The 16,927-nt window shown below is 39.8% G+C and overlaps 1 protein-coding gene across 1 annotated transcript in view; it reads right to left on the bottom strand.

Annotated features, from left to right (window-relative positions):
* The window catches only part of LOC133875070 (serine/threonine-protein kinase ATM), a 106,403-nt gene that overhangs the window by 80,838 nt on the left and 8,638 nt on the right, over positions 1-16,927 (bottom strand). The window contains exons 10-17 of the mRNA XM_062313067.1: positions 15,015-15,113; positions 14,298-14,354; positions 13,957-14,041; positions 11,301-11,375; positions 10,949-10,990; positions 10,718-10,788; positions 8,794-8,842; positions 7,876-7,947 (exon numbers count right to left, since the gene is read on the bottom strand). Coding sequence (XP_062169051.1) covers positions 7,876-7,947; positions 8,794-8,842; positions 10,718-10,788; positions 10,949-10,990; positions 11,301-11,375; positions 13,957-14,041; positions 14,298-14,354; positions 15,015-15,113 — 550 coding nt within the window. The remainder of the gene's footprint in view (positions 1-7,875; positions 7,948-8,793; positions 8,843-10,717; positions 10,789-10,948; positions 10,991-11,300; positions 11,376-13,956; positions 14,042-14,297; positions 14,355-15,014; positions 15,114-16,927) is intronic.

Genomic DNA, 16,927 nt, shown 5'->3' on the forward strand with positions numbered 1-16,927 from the left:
TTTCTTCTTCTTTTTAAATAAGTACATTAGTGCTTAATTTTATCCAATTATTTATTGGTTCATAACAGAGTTTTGGCAAGTTATCACGCTGCTTAAATTTCTTTTTTTGATAAGTAATAAACTGGTCTTATTAAAAGCATAAAGCGCCTCTAAGTACATTGGAAGTATACAAGATAAAGCACCTAACTAGAAAGTGAAAAAGAAACAGCCCAAACAAAGAAAGAAACCCAACAAACCCTCAAACCCAAAAGCCGTCAAACCTGAATCCTCAAGAATCACACCCTACTACAACACGAGAGCCCTACTACAACACGAGAGGAAGCGCTTGTATCACCAAATTCATAGTCTCCCTCCTAAGAAAGTCCTCTTCAAAGGCATCCACAACTGTCTCTAAAAGCAAGGTATAAGTAATTGAAGCGTTCACAGCCGGACTCGGGTTAAGAAACCCCCGCCAAAGGAAGCCCTTCATCGAAGAAGAAGTGTTCAAATATGGAAGCACTGCTGCTGCTTCCTTAGCTGAAAAGCTGACAGGCAACCCCATTGCTACCAAAGACTCATCAACTAAATTCTCATCCAAAAATCCAGATCTGTCTTCCGGTAGTACTTTTGGAAAGACTTTGAAACCATCGGCACTGAAGCAGAAGCTGGACTAGAGATGTTTGTGTCTTTTAGAGTTGTGAGCTTGTTATAGTTGGTCTTAAAGGGAGAATCTTGCTGCTTGTTATATCCCTGTGTTCTTCTTGATTGACCTAGGAGTTCTTTGGAAGAAGAAGGGCTTGTTTGATAAGTGATTGGGTTGTGGAATATTTGTGTGTTGTGAAATAAAAAGTGATTTGGGAATGTTTTATAGAAAAGTGAAAAAGTTTTGTTTTGTGGTGAATTTTTTTATTTGAATAATAATAAAAAATGATTGATGTGATATAAAAAGTGTAAAAAAGTTAGAATGTTTTTTATTTGATATTTTTGAAAGAAGTGAAAAAAAATAAGGGGGGAATGACAATGGGTTGCCAAACTAGTCCGAAGAATTCGCCGTGGACCCAGAAAAAGCCGAAGGGGAAGAGAACACTGGCAATGCCACACCTGGAGGCGCAGAGGCAGACACCGGATCAAAAGCAACCCGCCCAGAGAGATTCACAAATCGCTCTGAACCAGGTTGATCAACAGCCATCAAACAAGGACCGGCGTCTTCAGGAGAAAGGAGAACTCAACACTGGTCAGAACAGACAACCCAGAACTAGTCATAGCAGACAACCCAACACTGATCGGAGAAGACAACCCAGCACCCAAGTCGACCGTCTTCGTCACCTCCGGCTGTTGAAGACCCGAAGTAGACCCACAACCCATGGAGAACTCAAAACCCGCTTCAAAATCCAAAGGGTGCCCTTGACCCATATCCTCAATCCACTTCTTTGCTTTGGGCCCAGCCCGAACCCAAACGAGCAACCCAACAACGAACCAACGACTCGACCCACCAAACTCGCTAGAAGGTTCCTCCACGTCCGCAATTTCAAATGAGGCAACAACTTCCTCGCTGATCCTGGTGTGCCTTGGGCAGAGGAGAGATGTTCTGGATATCCTTTGCTCTGCAGATTCAGCAACCGGTCCTTACCCAACAGTTCCTTCTCCAGCACTGAGCAGTCCATGGCCATCCTCACCTCCTCCGATGCTGCTAGCCTCACTGCCGAGAGAAAACCTAGCTAACGCCTCTCAGCCGGCGGAATCTGCACCTTGACAGGACCCTCCGACCTCACCACCTCCACGAACGATGGAAGAGCACCACCCAAAGAGGGCCAAACTAGAACATGTTGTCAAAACTGTGGCCCTTTGAAAGGATAGGTCAAATTTAACGTTTTATAAAGCTGGGGGTGGTTAAAACAATTAAGTCATAACCTACAAGTTTCTTAGGGGTTTATATGCATTTCATTTTCTGTTTATAAGTAAATTTATTAAAAAGACCAATGGCGCAACCCAAGTACACAGGAAGTATACAAGACAGAATACCCAACAAGATCAATAACAAGGAAAAAGAGCATAAAAATCTGCAAAGTTAAGAGGCGTCAAAACGGACGTTAACAAAAATCCATTCAAGAGCTTCACCACCCACGTCGGCATAACCCACTCTACTCCAAACATCCTAAAGACCGAATTCCACAAGTCTCTCACAATATCCCAATGAAGAAGGAGATGATCTGGGGTTTCCCCACAATTTTTATACATACAACACCAATCTACTGCTATGATGTGCCGCTTACAGAGATTATCCACAGTGAGAATTTTATTCTACAGAAGATGTCCACATGAAGAGAACCACCCTCAAGGGAGCCTTAGATCTTTAGATACTCTTCCAAGGGAAAGAGTAATCAACATTGGGAAGGAGAACTTCATAAAAAGTTCTTACCTCAAAAGATCGTCTTTTGGAAGGAACCCAACAACATTTGTCTTCATCTCCCCGACTCCTAGCAAAATATAGAGCATTGAGAGAGGAAGATACAATATTCACTTCCCAATCATGCACTAATGTAATGAAGTTCATGTCCCAATGCACCTCGTCATTATGAACAAGCATATGATCAGCCACCAAAGCATCCTTATCCCTGGCAATGAAAAAAAGCTCTGGAAAGGAATCCTTCAGGGGACAATCCTCACACCAAGTGTCATGCCAAAACCGTGTCCAAGAGCCATCATGCACCTTGATAGTAACAAACTTGGAGAAACTATTACAGCCCCTCCTAATATGTTTCCAAAGACTCACCTCTTAAGGCCCCAAAACAGCTTTTTTGAGCACCATCTGCCCACCAAACTTCCATATTTTTTATCCACGATCTAACGCCAAAAAGCCTCTCCCTCCAAAACATTTCTCCAAAGCCACTTTCCCAACAAAGCATGGTCAAAAGTGAGCAAGCTCCCATTCTCAAACGTCCAAGACTAAGGGGAGTGCAATCCTTCTTCCAATTAACAAGATGGAATTTTGGATCGTTATTCAAGCCACCGCACAAGAAATCCCTATGCATTTTTTTCAATCTGATTAGCAACCCCGACCGAGATAGGGAAGAGGGAAAGGAAGTAAGTAGGCAAGTTGGAAAGCGTGCTCTTGATCAACGTTAACCGACCGCCTTTTGAAAGATAAAGTCCACCCCGCTCATCTTCTCAAAATTGTACCTCAAATAAATTTAGCTTTGAAAGGTGCACCGTGAGGGAGGCCCAAGTATTTCAAGGGCAAAGAAGAAACCTTACAACCCAAAATATAAGCCAAGGCATTCACATTCAGCACGGAACCAACAGGAACCAAGTTAATCTTCGTCCCTAAAACGGCCTCAAAGCAAAGTAGAACACATCTCAAATACCGAAGATTATCCAGAGCAACCCCACCGGAAAGAAAAAGAAAAAAAAAAAAAAAAAAAAAAAAAAAAAAGAAAAAGAAAGAAAGAAAGAAAGAAAGAAAGAAAAAAAAGAGAGAGAGAGAAGATGAGAAACAGCTAGAGTATCGACATTCCTAGCCCCCACTAAAAAGCTAGAAATAAAACCTCCAACCACAACAGCAGCCATCATTCTACTCAGAGCTTTCATAATAATCACAAAAAGGAAGGGGGACAGTGGATCACCCTGTCTCAGGCCATGAAAGCTACTAAAAAAGCCTCTAGGAGTACCATTAATCAAAATAGAGAACCGAACCGTGGAAATGCAGTGCTCAATCCAACTTTGTCATTCTCCCTAAATCCACATTTCCTTACCATGTAGAGCAAAAAATCCAAGCTAGCAAGGTCATAAGCTTTTTTTAGGTCCAATTTACATAACACTCCTGGCTTGCTCGATTTGAGATGACTATCTATGCATTCGTTGGCAATAAGAACTGAACCTACAATCTGACAACCTCTAATAAAAGCATTTTGAGTCTCCAAGATGCTATGCTCCAGAATAGAATTCAAGCATTTCATACTCTAGTAAAAGAAAATCGGTACCCCATTTAATTCAAAGGAGTTATGATGGACAACTCTTTATCATGACCACATTAAGGCAACGACTATGGTGGTCAAGGTGCGTGCAGGATGGCAATGCAGGTATACCTACCAGTCAACTTTTTTTTTTTTTGATAAGTAAGAAAACTTTATTAATAATAGCGTAAGGCGCCCCTAAGTACACAGAAAGTATACACAGAGCAGCCAAAGCTAACCCGTAAAGCCCAACAAAACCCGCAAAACCTAAACCCCATAAGCCGAAAAAACACCCAAAAGCAAACTACAAAAGAGCCCAACTAAGATACAAGGCACCCCACCACCCGCCAAGGCACACCAACCTACACCCGCCCAACTAAGATACAAGGCAACCCACCACCCGCCAAGGCACACCAACATAAATCATTAGTGCCTTGCCTTTCTTACGCCGGAATGGATCTTTCGCATTGCCATAATTGATGGAGCTATGCAGATTCAAAAGCTCCCTTTTTCCTTTAGACTTTTGGCGTGCAATCATCTTATCCCGTTAGAAATCTTCTTCCATAGAATCCCAAAATGCCATGGCCTCCTCCCCAAAAACCCCATCCGACGCCCAATCCAATTTGGGAGAAACCATTTCCCTCAACAGAAGGAGGAATGATGCAACCCTTCGGAGAGGAGCAAGGTCCTACCACCACAACATCGTTGACCTCCCGAGACGAAGTGGGAGGGACTGAAACTATCGGGGGAAGGTTGAGAAATCCCTTCCTAAAAAGGTCTTGCTTCACTGGAGGCTCTGTCTTCTTCTTCGCAAGAGGCACAGCACCCATAACCTTATTGTAAACAAGACCCGCAAACAACTTTGAAGCTTCCAGAGAGTCTGATAATAACCCATCATTCCATTTTAGAGAATGACCTACCCTAAGCTCCCTAGCCCTCCTGCAATAATGCTGAAAAGGATGGATATGCAGCAAGGGGGGGGAAGAACGAATCTTCTCCCCCAACACAGAAGCCCCTGAGAGAAGAGGAGGAACGAAGACGGAAGGCCCTGCACCACACAAGCTACTGGAAAATTCCGAACTCACTAACAGCCCAGCCGGAGCCGACAGCTCTGTAGCCGGCAGAGGGGGAAAGATGGGAAGGGAAGCCGACTTGACTAGAGAAGATGCTAGGCCGGTCTTCAGATAGCTAGACGACCCACCCCCTGGAGAAGAAAGACCCAAAAACACCCCAGAAGATATCTCCGGCGACATCTCCAAAAGAAGTCTCGATGGCCGGGAGACTTTGGATTTAGGCAGGAAACGGCCCAAACGAAGACCATTGCATTTACGACCCAGGCCAAACTTTGTAATCGGACCTAGAAACTTCCTTGCAGCCCAGCCCAATACCATGCTAAAACCTATGACCAACTTACTCCATATGCGCAAGATTGAAATTTCGAATTTCAAATTCGAAGGTCGGAGAGGCTTCTTACCCAGTGGACGATAAGGCTGGTCTTTGTCCAACAGATCAACCGTAGGAGACTCCAGTGTAGAACAATCCACCGCTGACCTGGGATTATCATCTACAAACCTCACCACCGGAAGAAGATCAAGAGCACGCGGCTACACCGGCAAAGCCCTCCTCCTGGAATGACGACCCCCCACAATGGGCAACGGCTTCACAGCAAAGATCGAATCTGACCTCAACACCTCCACAAAAGAAGGCCCCGTCCAAAAAGGAGCCAAACCCGACCTAGACCCTTCTTCCTTCCCATCTTTTGCAGATGAGGAACCCAAACCGCAACCCACCGTGGCTAAAAGGAATTCTATGGCCATTCTTAGCTCACCGAAAAATTTGCACCAACCCCACCCTCCACGACCCTTAGGGATCAAAATGAACCCTTTCCGACCACCCATCCCGAAAGCGGCTGCCTCTAAGAATCGGCCAGCTTGGTTCCCACCTCTCCGAGCAATCAAGACTTTCCACCCTTCCCTGAATGATTTGATAAAATCCTGATCTTCCGGAAAACCCAAGAGAATTTCCAACATCGATGCAAGCCATTCAGAGCACTGAGTACTCAGTATGAGCTCGCCAAAAAAACTTTTTCTCTTCTCCTGCACCCTCAGCACTGACGCCCCATCCAGAACTAAGAAGACAAAAGTCTTCGACTCCACGATAAAACTCTTCTCCATCTCAAAACACACCTAAATCTCAAGCGACCGACCCAAAAAAGGTTCACATTGTCGCCAGAAGAGAAAGACCCAAAAGTGGAATCACCTCCTGACGCCCCTACGCTCAAAACAAGCAAGACCCAAAGAACCGGAAATTCGAAGCTCAAACCCCGATAGCAAACGAGAAGCTAAGAAGCAAAGAGGAAGGATCTCCCAGCTGGACACGCCGATTAGGAGAGAGAGAGAGAGAGAGAGAGAGAGAGAGAGAGAGAGAGAGAGAGAGAGAGAGAGAGAGAGAGAGAGACCTACTAGTCAACTTCCCAAACAACACCAATGCTTAAAGCCCTTTAAATTTCAAGGACGAGAAAACTGACTAATCAACTAAATGATGCTTTCATTCATTACCCAAACTAGAACAAGGAAAGTTGCGCTGAATCTTCTCCAGATGCCGAGAAATTTTCAAAGACCCAGACATCTAGTATAGGGAAACTAGCAAGCACAACCAAAAAAAGTAACTTTACTGCCTTACTGTAAAGTTCCCCATCCATAATGCACATTTCTTCAACACAAGACTTTTTAATATTAGGAAGGGGTGGAGTTTGCTTTGTAGCCATACCTGACTCATTTTGGGAAATGGATCTAGGATCCGTTTCTAGGACGATGTGTGGTGTGGCGAAATGCCCCTTACGGTTGCTTTCCCAGTTTTGTATGACATAGCGCGTGACAAGGATGTACTTGTTGCAGACCATTTGCTTGGGGGGAGCGGATCCTATCAATGGGATGTTAGATTCTTTCGAGCGGCCCACGTCTGGGAGGTGGATATTTTGGCCTCCTTTTTCTCTTTGCTGTACTCAACTAGAGTGGATGGTGATGGGGAAGACCGGCTCTAGTGGTCTCCTTTTCATAAAGGGAAATTTGATGTTAGATCTTTCTACAAGGTTCTTGCTTGCAAAGAGGATATTCATTTTCCCTGGAAAAGTATATGGCGGGCCAATGTTCCCTTGAAAGTGACTTTCTTTGCTTGGACGGCAACGCAAGGAAAGATCCTCACCTTGGACAATCTCAGAAAGAAGCGTGTCATTGTGATTGATAGATGTTGTATGTGCAAAATGAATGGGGAGTCTGTAAACCATCTTCTTCTCCATTGCGAGGTTGCACGTGCTCTATGGAACGCCATCTTCAATCGCTTCAGTCTGTCTTGGATTATGCCTCTTCGGGTGGTAGATTTATTCGCTTGTTGGTGGACCGGTGGTCGCTCTCGGAGTGCGGTCATGTAGAAGATGGTCCCTTGTTGCCTTTTGTGGTACTTGTGGAGGGAACGCAATGATAGACAGTTCGAGGACAAAGAAAGAACTATTGAGGAACTCATTTCCTTTTTCTTTCATTCTTCGTACTCTAGGTCGGCTGCGTTCCTCGCACCTTTAGTGTTTAGTTTTAACGATTTCCTTGTTTTGTTTTCTTCTTCCATGCCTTTCTTGTATACTTCCTGTGTACTTGATTACGCTTTGCGCTTTTTAATGATATTTCTTACTTATCAAAAAAAAAAAAAAAAAAAGACTCTTTAATAAAATCAAGCTTTAGAATTCTAAGTCAGCAGGATCGTTTCCAAGTGGTAAACTAAAATATATAAAATTGCAGTCCTTAACATCACATTCACAATTACTATAACAGATTTTAGCATCAACGTCAACATCTATGCTTTAATAATATCAGAAACAATAACAGGATACTGAGAACAAACAGAAACCCAAAAAGTATTTAATATTCATAAGAATATAAAGCAAACATACCTTCCAGTTAATAGGACCTAAAACTGCTCTCAAAAGACCTTTTCTGAGATGTAAAATGTCACGAAGATCACCCTGCACAAACATGAAGATGGTAGATATGAACACATAAACATGTTTGTATAAATTCCAGAATCAAACCTCATGACATACAAAAACCACATATATCAGCATTACAGTGCATTTTGTTCTCAACTACTCCAAGGAGGCCTGTACTATGATAAGCAAATACAAACCGTCCCTGATGTGAGGCCAAGCCAATAAATATATCTAGACTCCTGTGAAACGTAATCAAACCCAGACCCACATGAAGCTTGAAGGTTCTGCAACTCAGCCCAAGCTTAACTAAATCAACAAGTACCTCATGTTTAATTCATATCAGGCTAGCAAGACCTGCAGCTGATACTTTTTGCATATTAAGTTGTATTTCTCCCACAAAATATTGGAATGTTTAAGAGGGATAACAGAGGCAAAGCCCTCCTCTTTTTTATAGATGTGTAGAAGAGATAGGAGATGAAAGGATAGGGGCTTTCTTCTCTTCCATTTGGGCGCGCAAAAGGAAGAAAGACAAGACTTTGCACTTAATCAAAATCATTGGGTAGAAAGGAAAGGAACCAAAATCATTGGGCTCTCCATCCAAATACTTCCCTTTCCTTCCTCATAAATCCGCAGAACAAGAGGTAAACAGTGTCCCTTTAACCCTCCTCCCTCCCTCCCTCCCTCCCTCCCTCTTTTCTTCTGGCAAAAAACCCCCTCCCAAACACAGTAATAACGATATTCACTTAATTAATAAAGAAAAATCATGTCTCAATAAACAAGGTAAAATTAAAAATTAAAAAAAAATTAAAAAAATTAAAAAAAAAAAAAAAAAAAAAGGATAATGGACGAGAAAATCCAAAAGATGCCAGCTAAGCCACTTACTTGAGAACCTTTCCTTGAAAAGTAACATGAAATGAAGTACAAAAGAGGCCTGAATAAAATTATAAACAAAATTAGATAATTCCACATAATAAAAAAGGTGCCAAGTATACATTAGACTTCAAGTTCCATAAGAAAAGGAAAAAGAGGAAGAGTATAATGTATCAGCTTGGACATTTCCACCATCTCATCTCTTGCCACCATTCTGGCCTTCTTCTAAAAGAGATCCGTATACTTAAAACACCTTTCGCTTTTAGATGAGAAACTGTGAATTTTGGATCCAGAATGAGCTTAATGAGGGTGCTAAACAAGGTTATATATCATAGTAAATATCTAGACTCATGTGTGCAATCATGCATATTATGTTTCCTCATTAACATCTCTAGGAACTCTGTCAACTCAAAAAAGAACACTTGATTATGTAATTCATGTGGGTGAGAGAGAATTTTGAACTAGGAGAAAATATATTTTGCTCCTCTGTGAAAAGCCCATAAAACTCAGAAGGCCCCTCAAGTTTACAACAGTCAACCCCCTTGTGGTCAATACCAAACTGAAAAGTCAACACATTAACTATTCATGACTTTCTAACCAATTGGACATCAAGACGCTACCAACCTATTTTATATAAATTGATTTTATACTTTTTATTGAATAAAACTCTAACTAGTTTTTAATTTCTTGTTCTTTTTCTTTCACTCTAACTTTCTAAACAACACAACAAAGATCAACTTTTTGTCTATGTAGCTGACAGTAATGCACTCTTCGTAGATGGCCATGATTTGCTTCTTCTTCCTCTTCTTCCCTAACCTAAGTCCCTTTCAGTTTCAACCTTCAAACCCACAAACTCTGAATCATTCTTCCTCTTCATCTTCATCTTATCCACACTCCTTAGTTCCAACCCATTAAACCCAATCAAACTCTAAATCTCCGCAAGCTGCGCCCCTTTGCACTTTTTCAATATACTTTACTTATCAAAAAAAAAAACAGAAAAGATGCCAGAGATTGACCATGACAGTGACAGCGATGGAAGTACTTATGCTGCCAGAGTTTTTTTTTTTTTTTTGATAAGTAATTGTAATTCAATTTAATAAAAGCGCAAAAGGGCGCAACCCTTATACGCGGGAAGTATACAAGAAAGCCCCTAAATGGGACGAGAAGAGAATAAGTTTAAAAAGTCTTCATAAGTAAAAACATTCAAGCAATTAAAGCCTCAATGGCCAGCGGTCTTAGACTTACAGATCACTCGATCCAATTCCATATATCACATTAAAGCCTCAATGGCCAATGGTCTTAGACTTGCAGATCTCTCAATCCAGAGCTCACAATGCCTGGCTAAGGGCCTCAAAGTTGGAAACTTATCAATCCAGGAGTAAATCTCCAACTACTCTTTTCATCTGCCTTCCCACAGCGAATGCACAGAATATTCACTCTGTCATTCTTTACAAGATTTCCCAAACGGTGCTAGAAATGTTTTTCGAAAAGAATGAAAGGCTACAACAGAGAATATTATTCATTATGTTAATGGGGATCGAATATAATAATTGCATGACATAACTGCCAACATCAAAAGGTTGGTTAGTTAATTACTTTCACGGAGATGCAATTCTATGAACTGTGAAGCTATCCTGGTGATGCTTCACCCCCTCTGCCTTAGAAACTTAGCACAATCAAGAAAACATTTCAATCTTCCACAAGAATAAAGCACCTTATGGTGGCTGCAACTTGATGGAAAGTCGACATTAAACAAGTGCTTACTGCACATTTCGTGTAAATCAAACACCCGACTATCAATGGACAAATTATAGAAACATTCTCAATTAGTCGATGTTTTCTCATGGTTCCTCAAAAAGACAAATAAAGAAGCAAGCAAATATGGACTAAAGGAATTTCTTTCCACTGAGATGTAATCAAAGGAAAATGCACTTACACTGATGGCATTCGTTTGAATAACCTAAGATCCCACACATCTTGAGGTATGATATATATGTTTATTAGATCCTGGAAGAAGAAAATGCGAAATGAAAACAATTTTAGATTGAAAATATGTACACTGATGCAGATGGACTATTACAGAAGCCATCTCCTAATTACTAAGAAAAAAGACTATTGCAGCAAAAGTGCAAGAACACAGTATAACAGGATATATTCTTGCACTCACATACGAAATTATGTTTCCAAGAAGTACTAAAGCAGCATCTACCTGCATGGAAATATCAAAATGAACATTAAAGTGAGAGCTAGAACAAATGAGTAGAAGAAACTTGTAGCCTATATTTGAAAATTTTCTCAATAATTAGAGCTTTTAGGCTGTGTTCATTTCATAGTGTGAACCTGCTGGAGAAAGGTTGTCCATCATCATAACTATAATTCATTAAGGCATACAGAAAACAATCAAACCAAAACTGAAAGAAAACATTATAGAAAGTGCAATAAGAAAAATCAGTTGAAGGAATACATAAGAATTAGAACCCTCAATAGCTTATATGGACAATACCACAAACAAAACTTACAACTCCAGTTACATTGCTGAACATTGGCAACCCATGCATTAAACAGCTCCATATTACTTGCCAACTACAGTCATACTGCAAAAATTTCCAAAAAATCTGAGCCAGTGTAGTTTCCAGTAAGAGGGAAAAATAATTAATAAGAGCAATAAAAGAAGTTATTCACTTATAGCATTTTATAATTTCTGTGATAAGTAGAACTCTTTTATTGCAAAGAAAGAGATGCTCAAGTGCACGGGAAGTGCACAAAAGGATACCTTAAAGAAACTCATAGAATTTTACAATTCCTTATAAATATGAAAATGAAAGACCTAGCTCAAAGGAAAAATCAATTAAATATTGTTTGCGTATTCCAAATACATGGCAATATTTGGGATTCAATGGGTGATGCCTTTGAAAGTTATAGATGTGTTCCTTTGTTGGAAGGATTCGTTTGGATGGCATAGTAATGAAATCAAATGGGTTGGGGGTAAGAAACCTGATTCGGTTTAATTGCTATTGGGTAAATCGGTATGGTGTTATGCTATGGAGAGTGAGGTTTTCTGGAAATTGGTGATAGAAACGAAATATGCCAATTTAAGGGGAGATTGGCGTTCCAAGGAGGTAATAGGGTCATTTGGAGTGGGTGTGTGGAAATATATCAGAAGGGGGTGGGAAACCTTTTCAAAATTTGTTAGATTTGAGGTGAGCTATGGGTCACATATCAGTTTTTGGCATGATATTTGGTGTGGGGAACAATCATTGGAGATATCTTATCCGAATTTGTTTAGTATCAAATGTTGTAAGGACGCGTGGGTGGAGGATCATTAGCAGTTCTGAAATTGAGGGATTAAATGGAATAGATCCGTTCGTATTATCATGTGTTAACCAAATCTACGGGTTTCCTGTTTCCTTAGAAGAGTATTTGGAGAGTTAAAGTTCCTTCTAGAGTAGTGTTCTTTGTGTGGACGGAGGCATTAGGAAAAATATTGACATTGGATAACCTATGAAAGCGGAACATTATTGTGGTGGATTGGTGTTGTATGTGCAAGAAGAGTGGGAAAGTAACATTTTTTAAGTTTGGAGGTTGGCTCATTTATGTTTAATGTGGTGTATTTGGAAATAGCGGAATGCACAGAGCTTTGAAGATAGAGAGACTTCAGTGGTAGAGCTGGGGAAAAAAATTATATTCAACTCCCTTTACACATGGATAGCAGCACATAAGAGTTTGCTTTTTCTAGTTTTTTTTTACTTTTGTTGAACCTTTTGTTCTACTTTTTCTACTTAATAGAGGATTTTCTTGTATGTTTTTTGTGTACTAGGGTTGCACCCCTTTGCACTTTTCAATGAAATTAAATTACTCAACAAAAAAAAAAAATGACTCCTCTATGTATAATGTGGATGTTTTGGAGGTAAACAATCGAACTTATAATGGTGTTAAGTTTTCCATCCTTCAACATAAATCTTTATTCTTGAGATCATTGTGATTAAATATACTCTTCCTATCAACTTAAACTTTTGTGATAAATCATGATTTCACAAATCAAAATCAAAATGGGTGGTTCGGCCACCCCACAAGGTTCCAAGACGGAGCTTAACTTGAGTCTCTGAGGATTGACTAAGAATTGAAAACAAAGTCGGCTAAACCGACTTTAATTCTCTATATAACCCCCAGATATGGCCGAAGGGGGTGACCAAACAACCCCCATGGACTTGAGGGTGGTGGTCGTTGGGGGTGGTTCAAGCACCCCCCATTTGGCCAAAAGGGACTGAGCCACCCCCGTTACAGTCCCCTTATTTGAAATTTTTAGTTTTAGTTTTTAGTTTTCCTTTTTTTCTTTTTTTTAAAAAAATTTACAGGTTTTTTTTTCATATTAAAATAATAAAGGTCATTTGTCTTTTTACAAGTCATGGGGTTACATTGCAAATTTTTGAGAGTTTGGGGGGGCATTAATACAATCTTTAGTTTGGAGGGCATTACAAATTGGGTGGTAGTGTGAGGGGGATATATTTACTTTTCCCTAAAAAATATTACAAAGGACAATATAATATAAAGAGAAATCCCAAATATAAAGCAAGGACTAAAGGTTTTCCAAATATGATATTAGGGCATTTCTGTCAATTTTGGCTTTATAGTCGAGAGTTTAATCAATGGTTGTGGTTTAATTTACTCAAGGACTAGAATTCAAGTTTTCTTGGAGGCTTTAGCCCAACAAAAGGTCAACTCTCTCATTGGAGATGAATGCCCTCTTTCTCTCGTTTTCGTGTTTCTTCTTTTCCTTTCTTTCTCAATATTTTTTTCTTTTTATTGGTAAACAACTCACACACCCATGAGACTAGAACCTATGATGTTACCACCACCCCATTCTTATGAGGGCTGGAAGTACCATTTGGCTAAAAGCCATTGGCTTGCTTTCTTATTCTTCTCCCTTGTCTTAATTGCTGCAACTACTCACTGTTTAAGTGATTAGGATTTTGACAAACCCCACAACCAGATGAACAAATAGCCCAACCCAAGTTTCTTTTCCTGATTCTCCACACAAACAATTTTCGAGCACCCCTAAACAGCAATACATCAACACTCTAAACCCTTTTTTAAAAAAAGATCAAAAGCTGAAAATCTGTGACTTCAGGTGCTGTGTTATAGATACATTCAAGAAAAGGCAGAAATAAAAAATACCTCATTCAAAGTAGAAGAAGACATAAATGATATCTCCCCCTTTGAATCTGGAAGCAGCAGTACAGAAGAGAGTTCCTGCAAACTCCTTTTCATACAATTAAATATACCTATGAGCTCAAAGGGAAGAAGTGAGGTGCAGAGAAGAATCTAAGTGTGCTAGTCAAATTAACCAATAGCCACTGATGCAGACATATGGACATACAGTGGGGGTGAACTCCTAACAGTATCGAAAATTGAAACCAACAAGCAACCAGTGCATCACATAATAACAGACGTGCTTAAGACATACAAAGATTTTAGATAAAAAGTAATGAATGGTTAAACTAAATCAGAGTATGTACCGCAGTATCCACAGCAACCCATCATAAGCATGCCCCATGTTTGCATCATTCAAAATTCTGTAATATATTCCACTTGTCAGTCCAATAAAGAACAGAACTAAAGCAACCTCAAATTCTTTTTTATAGTGACATGTATGGCTATGGAGCATGGGAATGCATAACCAAATGAGCCTTTGTAACTGTGTTACACTAAATCTAGTACATCATAGAACCAAGAAAAATCCTAAACAATTTATGGTCAAGCATCAATTATCTAAACAAAGATGCATGGATGCTCAAATTCATGCATGGACGCTCAAAAAGTTAAATTGTGCATGGACACATGCAACTCAATTAACTGCTTGATACATAGATATGAAACTTTTCTCACCAAAGGCAAGCATGATCAAGAACAGATTTTCATCTGCTAAAGATCATGAAGTTCAAAGATTTTCTGTATGTCTCCAAAAATATTCAATTAAATATGAAAGGAAATTATTAATGAGTTCAAACTTCATATGTGATAATAGTTCATAAGAAGAAGAAAACGGAAGTCGTAAAACTAGACTGGAGAAGACTCTAGCATTCCTTTGTTCTTATATACAGTACTATTTTCAAGGGCAACAACATTAAGCCCGGGAAGAGAGAAACATTGAAAGAGACAATAAATCTAATAAAAAGAGGCCAAGAACACAATCATTGCACCATCACCCCTATCTATAATATGCAATGAATTACCTTTCAAAGCTTGAACATATGCCCTTGAACCAGTAGACCAAAAGATCTTTGCTAATGCGGGTGTGGTAGTAGCGAGTAAGACAACAGAATGCAGCACTCCTATAGTACAGTTCTTCACATTAATTTGATATGATAACAAATATAGCATATGAAAAGAAGAAGAAGAAAAACAAAAAAAGTCAGTCAGCACTTACATCCGTGAATAAACCAATAAGTGCATGTATCAAAAGATGTCCAAAAGAACTTTGTCGATGATACAGGCATCTAATCAAATATGACTAAATCCAAGCAACATGTAATTATATTTGTAAAAACTCCAATTACATCAATGAAGCTTAGTTCACGTCAATCACCCACAACCACCTCAAGACAAAAATCATTAAATGTCTCATTAACCAATAGAAAGTCATTATTGTTAAATCACCACCTATCCCAAAAGCTTAAACTGATAGAAATAGATAAATTTAATCATTTAAAACTTTAACACTCCCCCTCACGTGTAGGCTCAAACTCCCTTTTAATAAGTGAAGCTCAACACGTGAAATATTTAATTGAAATATGAGGTAAATGAATGAGACAGAATTTGAACTCAGGACCACTGCTCTAATACCATGTTAAATCACTACTAGTCCTAAAAGTTTAAGCTGATAAGAAGAGATAAATTCAATCATTCAATCAATACTTTAACAATTATAAACTCAAAAGTACTTGCAAAATGTACAGCATATTATTTTATAATTATGCATAGTTATCGAGAATATGTGCCCCTAATAACTTGGTAGTTTACACTTTTAAGGAAGGATTTCCCCATCATAGTTATAGATTCACTTCATAATACCTTAAGCAAAATATGAAGGTTGCTTGATAAACCTATTAAACAACTTCTGATAAAAACATCTTGCTTAATTCACAATGAAAATGAACAATGAACTCCAAGGAAGAAGAACAAAGTTTACGAGACCGAAGTTTATGAAATAATTAACAGTCTAAATGAAGCTTCTAATGCAAATTTTTCTTTTGATAAGTAAGAAGAACTTTATTAAAGAAAGCGTAAGGCGCCCCTAAGTACACAGAAAGAATACACAGGAACAACCATAGCTAACCCGCAAAAACCCACAACACCAAGGCCCCAGAACACGAAAAAATCAAAAACAAACTACAAAAGGATCCAACTAAGAACAATCCACTACCCGTCAAGGCACAACAAACCTTCAACATGTGTGTCTTGCCTTTCCTACGCCTAGAGGGATATTTCGCGTCACCATAATTGATGGAGCTATGCAAATTCAGAAGCTCCCTTTTTCCTTTAGACTTCTGACGCCCAAAAAACTGGAACTCCTCTTCCATGGCATCCCGAATAGCCATAGCCTCCTCCTCAAAATCCCCATCCATTGCCCAATCTAAGGGCAAACCATCCCAATAACCATCTTCTTCCTCCTCCCACACCACAATCTCGGCGTTATGATCAAAACCGACTGGCCAATTTCGAGATTGGGAGAAACCATTTAAGCAACCACTCGAAGGGGAGGAAGGACCTACCACCCCGCCATTGTTGACCTCCTAAGGCGACGCGGGAGGGACTGAAATTATCGGGGGAAGGTTGAGAAACCCCTTCCTAAAAATGCCCTAATTCACTGGCGTCACTGACTTCTCCATTGCAAGAGGCTTTGCTGCTTTCTCAGCTGGCGGCTCTGCACCCGTAACCCTCTTATCAACGTACCCAATAGACATCTTCACGGCTTCCAGAGAATCAGAAAGTAGCACATCATTCCACTTCACAGAATGCCCTTCCCTCAATTTATTCTCCCTCCTGTAATAACATTGAAAAGGCTTAGAAACCACCACAGGGAGGGAAGAATGCAGCTTCTCTCCCAAAATAGCTACTCCAGCGAGAGACGGAGGGGCAGAAAAGG

This window comes from Alnus glutinosa, chromosome 8 (genome assembly GCF_958979055.1).
Source record: "Alnus glutinosa chromosome 8, dhAlnGlut1.1, whole genome shotgun sequence".
Classification (NCBI taxonomy): domain Eukaryota; kingdom Viridiplantae; phylum Streptophyta; class Magnoliopsida; order Fagales; family Betulaceae; genus Alnus; species Alnus glutinosa.